We start from the raw sequence: 10,513 nt of genomic DNA on the forward strand, positions 1-10,513 counted from the left end.
CTGTTCGTCTTAGTTTTTAAAGTGTATACAGTTCAGCGTGTACGTAGTGTATGGTCATATATTTCATTTTTTCTAATAGAAAGTATTGATAAGCGTTCAAAAAAATAAGAACAAATATATTTATACCTTATTATTGTTAGCATACAAAAATAATCAAGGAAGCTTAAAAGAACGGAAAACGTAAACTAAACAAAACTTATGACCTACCTACAGGCGATTTTTATAGGTGGGTTATTGAACCAGGGTACCAGCATCTATATAACACGCACCACGGAGGGAAACGTCAAACTGGTAGAAAGTATAATCTATCTTTACTCTATAAATACTGTAATCTACATCCCTGGTATATCTTGCTTATTTGGTTTTTACACTACTAGTAGCCTATATTCCTTTAGGTGCTTTATTGTTTTCATAAACTACTTCCGTACACAGTTAAGATTCAACATGTTTTTGACTTGAAACAAGTGAGCTTTTAATTAAAAACACTTGTGGAACAGATGATACATCCCAAGCTGTTTCACCAGGAATCGATATCGTGGTGATGCAAGTCTGTCTTCTCACAAAGCGCTATCATTCAACTAGCATGAACCAGCTTTCAAACTAAAATCATGCAAAAATCAGAAAATTCTGTCACATAAACTAAAGGTTCATAGAAAGTTTTTTTTTAAATATTTTCTTCACATCGGGTCCTTCCGAATAGAGAAACATATAGTTGTTAGATATAACACTTGTCTTTGCAATGTAACTTCAGCGTGTGGTGTCTTATTAAAAACAGATTTTTTTTTTTCGAAACAAAATATATTTATTTATGCATAAAATAAACAGTAAAAATTTCACAGAAGATGAGAAATATTGAAGAGATTTATCTATGGCTGCTCTATTTCAGTAACTAAAAAAAAGAAAGGGTAAACACATCCTCGTAACATTTATATTTGAAAACAATATTTAGATATTAACCCCCCCCAAAAAAAAATGTCACAGAAAAACAAATAAAATAACAATACAAGTTGCAGTGTCAGAAAGTTAAAAATGTCCTTTAATAAAAGAAGTACCTGAACAAGTAGGACCCACCTAGTGGTAAGGATAGATCATCCGTAAGATTTAACTTCTATTCGCTAGCCTTACATAAATAAAGGGGAGGGACATAAAATATAATTAACAGCGTATGCGAGTGCTTCAGCCAACAACGTCGCACGTCTAAACTACTCTTCACTTTCTGCAAACATTTGTGGGAAGATAGTTACTTCTGATGAAAGAGAGTTATAAATATAAAATTCAAATAAAACAATTTACGACAACCTGATCTGAAGTTAGCGTTCCAGTCCCCTTAATGGTCTAATGTAATTAGATTTCTTTTTTTAAAATCTTAGGTTCTATTGTACTATTTATATGGGTATGCACAGGCGGAGGAAGCAAAAGCTACCTGGGTGGGCTGAATGATTTTGTTTATGGCAAAACTACTAAGGATACCTGCTGCCTAATCTTAAATTTCTGATCAAAAGGAAGGCAGCTGGCTGGTAGCTCTCATGCTACTCCACACCAACGTATACTGCGATATCGGCTGCTACATTATAACTCCCCACAGCTGAAATTGCGAGTACGTTCGGGCGCCGAGCCGAAGATTGGGAGTCAAGCGCCCTAACCATAAAGCCATGCCAAACGAGCATCCTATGGGGTTAAAGGGGTGTGATCACAAGAGAAAATGTGGCATTTATAGACTACAAATGAAGCAATTCATAAAATATACATTGTTACTGCGTCTATGCGTATATATATATATATCGACACCATATAGCCTTCTCTCCTGACATATACCTATCTTTCTTTATGATAAGCGGTCTTCAAACTGCATACACGATGTATTAGCTCTAAAATTATAACTCGATCGTATAGATTTGGCCATGTTTTGGTAACGACGTTGAACAAGAACAAATCCGTTAAACCAGTTTCTCATATAAAATTCTACATAAATTTGAGGTTCTTTCCTCTTGCTTCGAGAAAACGCAATGAAACTCCCAAAATGTTGTTTTGGTTTTTATGAAAAGCCTTCCCAAAACAATACTATTTTTGCCAAGGTTATTCCGTTTTGACCTAGATTTGCAATAATGGTTTTCAACATATTCATGACATCTTGGACACTATGCACATAGTAGAAAGAACAATAAATGTTCTTCGTTTGTTTCTTATGAATTTCGTTGGTTGAGGTCTGTTCAATCATATTTAAGTCTGTCGATCACTGAACTATTTAAAACAATGAAAGCAGCTACAATGACAAGAAAAAAAGTATCTTACTATCTATGCTGCTTCATAGTTTTCTTGTCTTCCTTTTATTGGTTTATATAGGTTTTGAACAACCTCTTTTTTGATTGCTTTAACTTCAATAGAAACTCCATCGTAATAGCACCCAAAACGTTTGCATCTCCTGTAAACATCACATCTTCCAACCTTTGCACCTGAGACTAGAGAAACCGTGACTTTCAGAGATTCTCTCAATGTATGTTGTCTGAAAACATCTCTTTGATAGATAAATTACTTTGTAGGAGGTAATGTACTTCCACCATAACTTTGACAAAAACGGGAGAAGAACTCAATTTTAAATAACGATCTATCTACAAGAGGTGAACCGATGAACGCATAAGTTGCATTGTTCGAAATCTCTAATACTAGTTCATCATTGAAAGATAGTATTAGAGCTTTCATCGTCTGCCGGCGAGTCCTGATATTGAGGTTAAGACATGGTAAGAAATACCTTTCTAGGGTTACTTATAGATTCACAAAAGTTGAATGATAGGTATTAAATCTTTTGTTCTTTTTACATCTTTTTTTACTGTTTATTATTATATAGTTTCCGTTCCTAGATAGCACACTTAAAAATATCTAATTAAAAACTACAATTAATTTTAATATAGTAATGAAACTATTCATCCTACAGCATTGACCGAAAAAATTTGATTTATGACGGTCGAATGTGGACTGACGATGATTAATTCACTCCGCCCATCATGTCAAAGACCTAACCGATCTTAATGAGAGTAAATAGTGTGTGAACATTTTTATCATTATGAAGCGCATTTGAACCAGAGTTGTACTCGCTAGAAAGGCTTATTAAGGAGAATAAATCTCCTGAATTTGTAAAAACAAATACAAAATAAACGAAAACCAGAAAGAGAGCTCACCACAAAAATACTGGGCAGCTCAATCAAATACGTTTGTCAGAACTAGTGTGATTTTTTTTATTTCTTTTTATAGTATGAAGCTCAGAATGTATGAATATTAAATAAAAAATCATTCTTGCGTCCTTGCTGAATTACAACTTACAGTTTTTTGGTGCTGCACTAGTGCTAAATGCTTGAATATGTACAATGTAAATGACTTAATAGTTTTATCTTAAAATGCAGTTTTAGCACTTGTATCCGGAGAAATATATTAATATTAAAATTTTACGCATACAGCGAAGTAAAGTATATTGTTTGCAGAAGCTCTTGTGAAGGCACAATATATTTACTTATCTGACTATAAAAACTAAAGATTAGAGAAACATGACTGTATATATATATATATAAGTAAACATCTTACAAACTATTGATTACATTAATTATTAATAGGCGATTAAATCAGCACAATAAAACAATAATGAATTAAATATCGCATTACCATTACCGATATCTAGTAGTGTCGCTATAGGTAAATCTTGATTTTTTTTAATTTTACAATATGCATTATGGACTGGATCTCATAACCAACTGGAACAAAAACATTTTACTTATTCTCCCATTTAAGTTAAATTAACAGTCTAAACTGCTTTTGGTAGAAGTATGACATCATGCCCGTGATGAGCGTTCATGTTTCTTTTCATTAGTTTGGTTTCAAAATTCATTAATACGAGAAAAATGATTAAACTGCACAAAATTTCGTTCCACAATATTCATGACCATAAACATTTGCTAACATACTGAATGTTATTGAATATGTCAACAAATAATGGTTTGTTTTGAATTGCGCGCAAAACTACACGAGGGTTATCTGCGCTAGCCATCTTTAATTTAGCAGTGAAAGACTAGGGGGAAAGCAGCTACTCTTTTACCAACAAATGGTGAGATTGATCGTCACATTATAACGCCCCCATGGCTGAAAGGGCGAGCATGTTTGGTGGGATGGGAATTCGAACCCGCAACACTCAGATTGCGAGTCAAGCGCCATAACCACCTGGCCCGACAAATTATGAAAATTACATTATTAATATCTATTCCTTTTGAGATGGACAAAGTTTGCATTCGATTTTAAGTTTTCATTACAATCAGAACAGTGTTAAGCATTTCCTTGAAAAAAGATGTGAATTAATTCTTACTGCGAATCATGAAAAATCTCTTCAGCATTTATATATTTTTAGAAAATAACGTGAGCAACCAGCTTCTTATATATATATCGCTGATGCTGTCATGTTATATAATCTGCTTTCACACAAACATGTTTCTTAACTTAGTGTAACGTAATTATAGTCAAGCTACATGAAATTATTCAAAATGTTAACCGTAGCTTTCTAATATACGTATGAGAATCAGTTTCCAGAAAGTAGTAATTAACGAGAACAAATAAAACGAGGACGGGAGATTAGAATTTGACCTTACATACTTCGTGTGTTTGTTTGGATATATGATTCTAAGTACACATTATTAAAGTTATTCATTTCACGGTCAGACAAAGCTGGAGTGGTTAAAGTATTAGGAGTTGATTTCCGTTTATTTTTATTTCTTAGCCTTAACTCAATGCTACAAAGCTATAGAAAGATGTCTTCAGTCCGGTTATGACTTGATTATGAACACTGTATGATAACAAAATAAAGACATTTAGAAATTATCTTTTACACGAACACAAAGATTAACCTCGATCTTTCATGGGAGTGGTAGAATGTTTACTCTCTAATTTCTACATCAATTATCTTCAACTTTCCATGAATTGACGTAGAAAAATGCTTGTTAGTATAATTACGTCTGAAACTTCTTGGTTATTACTTCCATACCAGCAACAGGTCTCTTTAATCCCAGTTCGTATCACGAAACTGGAAAATTTTGAACAAGTCCATTCTATGTTTATGTTGGCATTTACTTCAGATATTACTGTTTTTCGAAATCCACATGCTAAGTATAGTTGTATTTGCTTCTATTTACATGCATGCAAATACACTACGTGACGCTTCCGGTAGAACTGGCTCCTAGTAACTGAGTGGGTGGAAAGTAAATTAGCTTGGTAAGCATCTTGACGAGCTGCAATTTCTACTGAAAACCAAAACATCAAACTATATTTAGAGCATCAAAAAATATTTAGCCACCAGTGAACACTGGGAATATAACATGAGTGTCAAGGCTTATATGTGAAGTTCCTTTTATGCCTTGCTTTCAGTTAGATGATCGGACGGAGATTAAATATAAACATACCTGTGGCATAAAAGTCCAACTATTTTATTTTCAAAATAATTTCCGGCATACCACAGGTCATATATATATATTGTGTTATGGTGAATATGTCGAATGTCATAATGGAGTCTTTTAGATATCGCCCTCTATTTATGACTTTATTTTACAGCGAAGTATTTTAATTTCTCATTCAAACAAGGTTGAATATACTGGGTGTCTAATAATTTTGGAAACACATTTTTAAAGCTCTTATCTGGAATTTGTTGGACGTCCAAGAACGATGTTTGAAGTTTTTCACAGCACATACTAATTGATAAGTGGACGAATTATAATAATGCACATTTAGGGTGAGATATTATAGAAGAAAGTAATATAATATCGGTTTGGAAATTATTTGTGAAAATAATTATTACTTTTTATATTTCTTTTATTATAATTACAATATATGGTTTAAATATCACACGTTACTGTATATAATTGATCTTATCTCTTTAAATATTTCATTTGAAAGTACCTAAATAAAAATATCATACAAAGAAATTAACAGCTCTAAACACACAATTATCTTATTTTTCAAATGTTTACATTATTCTATTGGTGTTTATTTATTTAACATGTATAATTTTTAATGTACGTAAACACTAAATTCTTCTTCTTATTATTTTTTCAGTCGAAAGAATGCTATCATACTGCGAACTCAGTTGTCGGTTCGTGTTCACGCTATAATAGGTAAGTCAAGAATATTATTCTAGACAAAGCTTTTATATTTCGTTTATCATTATCAAATTCTATTAGTTTTTTTAATTGAAGTGGCTATCCACTTACTTCTTATAGAGTCATTATTACTTAAAATTCTTATAGAAACAATGTATATGAAATATAATTATCGTGGATACCTACAAAGTTTTGAGTAGTTAAGAAGAATGATCAATCTTTGACTTAAGTTGGAATTAAATCAATATACCTGTTTGTTAGTTGCGAAAACGACATCTTAAATAACTATAAAAAATTCTTAATACTCCCGATTTGAATATACGTTACAATAGAAATAACAATACCAAACCACCAAGTGCACCCTAGTGGCAGAAAACAACTGAACAGTCTTCTTTTATATTTTTCTTTAAAATTATATATGATTTTTTTTGTTTTAAGTTAAGCACAAAGCTACACAATGGGCTATATGTGCTCTGCCAACCACGGGTATCGAAACCTGGTTTCTAGCGTTGTAAGTCCGCAGACATACCGCTGTGCCACTGGGGGGGGGGGGCAAAATCATATATAAATCAAATAATATCGCCGCTGATTTTGTAAAATCAACAATATAAAAAGTTTGAATATAAGAGTAAACGCTGATACATTTAGTTGTCGTTTTTTGGTGTGTTTTTTTTTAATGAAAAATCTGATTTCTTGCCTGGCATAAATCTTTTTTTGAGTGATAACAAATGTTTACCTCTTGAGATTATGTTTGCCTAATGACTTAGTGATTTTATGACATACTTATTTGGCAGCAATCATTGAGACATACGTTTTCCTCGTTTAGATTAGTTTTCCCGGTAAAATATATTTCTAGTTTCGCTATAAGTTCATAGCTTGCTCTGATCGAAACGTAATATTAATGGACAAGCATATAACACCATGCAAGAGCCTAATAAAACACATACAGTTATGACTTTAGTAATCCTCTTCATATTAGATCAAGGAAAGCCCTAATCTTTAGAGTAATGAAGACGAATGACGTGAAATTGTGTTTTGAGTAATTTAATTTAGTGTTGTGTAAAACCTAAGAACTACTGCTTTGTCTTATTTAGGTATTTTGACATAAGGTTACCATAAGTTAAGGAACTGAAACGGGCTTGTGAAATAAATTAACTGCAATGCTTGTATATCAACAAAAACAAAGAGGAGGTATTAAATATAAAAGCATACGTATAATTTTAACTCCTCAAAAGTGCAAACCTGACGAAATAGTGGTTTAATGCACACGGAATAACGAAATTGCCATAAGAACAGTTGTTAAAAAGTAAAGAAAAATCATATATATTACCTCTTTGGAGGTCTGTGCGCAGGAATTAAAATTTGACATATCAAAATGAACGATTCCGCATGTATCGTTATTGAAAGGCCCATACCCAGCTTGTCCCCACTTGTGCTTACTCCTATTTCATTGTTCAAATGCAAATGCTAAGCTTTTAAGAAAATTCCAAACATTATATAAATATCGACGACTACCATTAAACTCAAATAATACACACTTAAAAAAGCTACAAAAAGTCTTTTCACGAAACACATCTTTGTATGAAAGCAAAAATTCGCAACCTTAATAACAATTGTATGTATTCGATTTAAACAATTTTCACGGTCGGTCTTATATTACTTCTCGACTACATGAGTCACAGCTGATCTAATTGTTGTCTTAAGGACTATTCTTATGATTATTTATAAAAATCTTAAATTATCTCAGTTATAAAACTCAACGCAGACTGTGCTAACTTCGAATGCTGCTTTATTCAGACTTAGTAACACTTTAAAAAACTTTCAGTAAGTTGGGTAGTTATAACTCGCACAATTTGTTGAAAATGTGTTTAGTGTCCATGTAGAATCTTACTCGGGAAAATATAAAGTACACATGTTTTGAATGTTTTTAAATGCAACGAACAAATACCGTCGTCCTTTCAGTCATGCCTAAAGAAAAAGAAAGCTCATGTTATACTAGTTTGAACGACATAATTTATAGTAACGTGAAGCAATCAAATTATACTAGTAGCAGCCTCTTTCACAAAAACTGGTCAAGATATAAAATTCAAAGAAAAACCCCACCCTCACTTTCACGCACAGGTGCATCTTATTAGGGATGCAGTACACGCTGCTGAGTACTGTCAGGTCGAGTCACCCTAGCAACAGACAAGCTGCAGCCTCGACTGGAGATAGAAGTTGTTCAGAAAAAAAAACCAAAAACAACAACAGCAATATCCCGTTGATTCCACAAGGTTCAGCCAATTCAACGGTTTAGAATAGTTCCTAAAGGAGCGGTGACGTCAATCTTAGGCACTAAAGAGTTAAACACCCGTTTATTGGTCACGTCTTCTATGGTTGAAGGATTTATTTATGAATGATGCAAGTATATATGTTTTTGGTAAAGAAAATATTAACTAATAGCAGAGTTTTTTAGTGCTCACAGTTACACTTCAGAACGCGCAAGTTGTAATTTGATAATGTGCAAATACTGATTCAAGGTATATAGATCAGTTATTATACATACCCGTCATGTTGGAATTTCTAAAAAAATACCATATCGTATGCGTAAAGAAGTAGATAATTTCAAAAGTTTATGACAAGGTTTTCACATCAAATGTTATGATACATGTAGCTTACAGAAAGGTTTAAAACTATTAGAATTCTCGGTTTTGTTTTGGACTGTAATGTTTTGTAAGTTGCTCTCCATAACTTTAAAATAATATGAATAATCTTATTATAATGCATGCTATTTTGTCTCTCTGTCCGCTCGGTATCTCCTTTCACAGTTTTGGCCCGAGTGTCACCAAAATCGACCACAACAGTAAACCTATCCAGGGTGTGTCCTAAAGGGCTTAGATTTTTGAATTACCTTTTGGGGTTAGTCAAGAGCTCCCCTCTCAGGACTTAACAGTATTGGTCAGAGCACAACCAAAATCGGTCAAGGCAATGAACCCGACGCAGGGAATTTTAGATTACCTCATAGGAGGAAGGCAAACAACAAATGCCTAACTGATAAGTGCACGAATTATTATAATGAACATTTAGAGTGAAATATTAAAGAAGAAAGTAAACATTCAAAAATGAATTTTTTGTGTATCATTTTCGTCGTGTTCACTTTTGATACCTCCCCTGTATTGCTGAATTACCAGCCATTGAACGGGTATGTCTGATGGTAATGATAATACCACTGTGTTAATTCTGACTTTTTAAGTAACACTTTAGACTATAATGAGTAATAAGCTTAAACATAACTCTAATTAGTTACTATAACGTGACAAATGATTAACATCAGCATTTGGTCCGTAACAATTACTTGTATATTTTAAACTTTTACTGGTAGTAATCTGTGATATATTTAGAATTTTGTCCGGTATTGTAGAATATATAGTTCATTTTGTTTAGAATGGTAGCCTATTCGTTTATTCAATGAAGATGGGCAGATTTTTTTATTTCTTTGGGTTTTTTTAAACATTAAAATTTAATTGAAATTGTTTTTATAATACTATGTGGATTTAAATTAATGTTTTATCTGTATAGTTTAAACTCAGAATCAGTTTGTTTGTAGCACAAAGCTACACAATGGGCTATCTGTGCTCTGCCCACTACGGGTATCGAAACCCGGATTCTAGCATCGTAAGTCCGCAGACATACCGCTGCGCCACTGGGGGCTTCAGAATTAGAAGTACAAGGGATTAAATATAAAATTAATTTACATTTCCAATACTGATTAAAATTATTGAGAAGATTAAAAGTCAAACTAATTAATATATTCAAGTATTAGTTTGATATTAGACATTAAAAATAAATACTATATTAATAGTTCTGTGGTATTCAGGTTATTGATGTCATACAGGCAAGCTATGAGTAGCTAGATTACACAGCAGATTCTGGAACTGTTTTACAAAGAGAAAATTAATAGTGACAACAAAGGAAGTCTTGAACTGAAACGTGTACAATAAGAGCAAGAATTTTTATTGAAACCAACTAATAACACAAAGAAAATTATATTGAGGGTTTTTTCTTTAGCTGTTGGTCGGCCTCTAAATGAATTTTACAGAATTTCTCCGGCGAGACTGGAGCAAGAATCACGATGATATCGTACTGTTAAGTCAGAGAGAATGTTTCTAGTGCTATATCTCACAGTCTTACATTATCTACTTTAATGATTATTTGTATTATACATATTCAAGAAATAAAAAACCCAGCTCATACTATCCTGTACAAATCTTTTGAGTACGATCTCAAATTTCTGTTGAAATAGCTGAAGCTTTGCGTCTCCTTTCGGTCTGCAACAAGCACCCGTCTTAAAAGGCAGTGGTTACCTGGTCGTAATCTGTCAACCAGAACAGTAAGAAATCGTTTAA

The 10,513-nt window shown here is 32.8% G+C and overlaps 1 protein-coding gene across 1 annotated transcript in view; it reads left to right on the forward strand.

Annotated features, from left to right (window-relative positions):
• LOC106457482 (FH1/FH2 domain-containing protein 3-like) overlaps positions 1 to 10,513 on the forward strand; it is a 115,645-nt gene that overhangs the window by 53,302 nt on the left and 51,830 nt on the right. The window contains exon 3 of the mRNA XM_013916905.2: positions 6,085 to 6,143. Within this exon, the coding sequence (XP_013772359.1) occupies positions 6,085 to 6,143 (59 nt within the window). The remainder of the gene's footprint in view (positions 1 to 6,084; positions 6,144 to 10,513) is intronic.

This window comes from Limulus polyphemus, unplaced genomic scaffold (assembly GCF_000517525.1).
Source record: "Limulus polyphemus unplaced genomic scaffold, Limulus_polyphemus-2.1.2 Scaffold16, whole genome shotgun sequence".
NCBI lineage: Eukaryota > Metazoa > Arthropoda > Merostomata > Xiphosura > Limulidae > Limulus > Limulus polyphemus.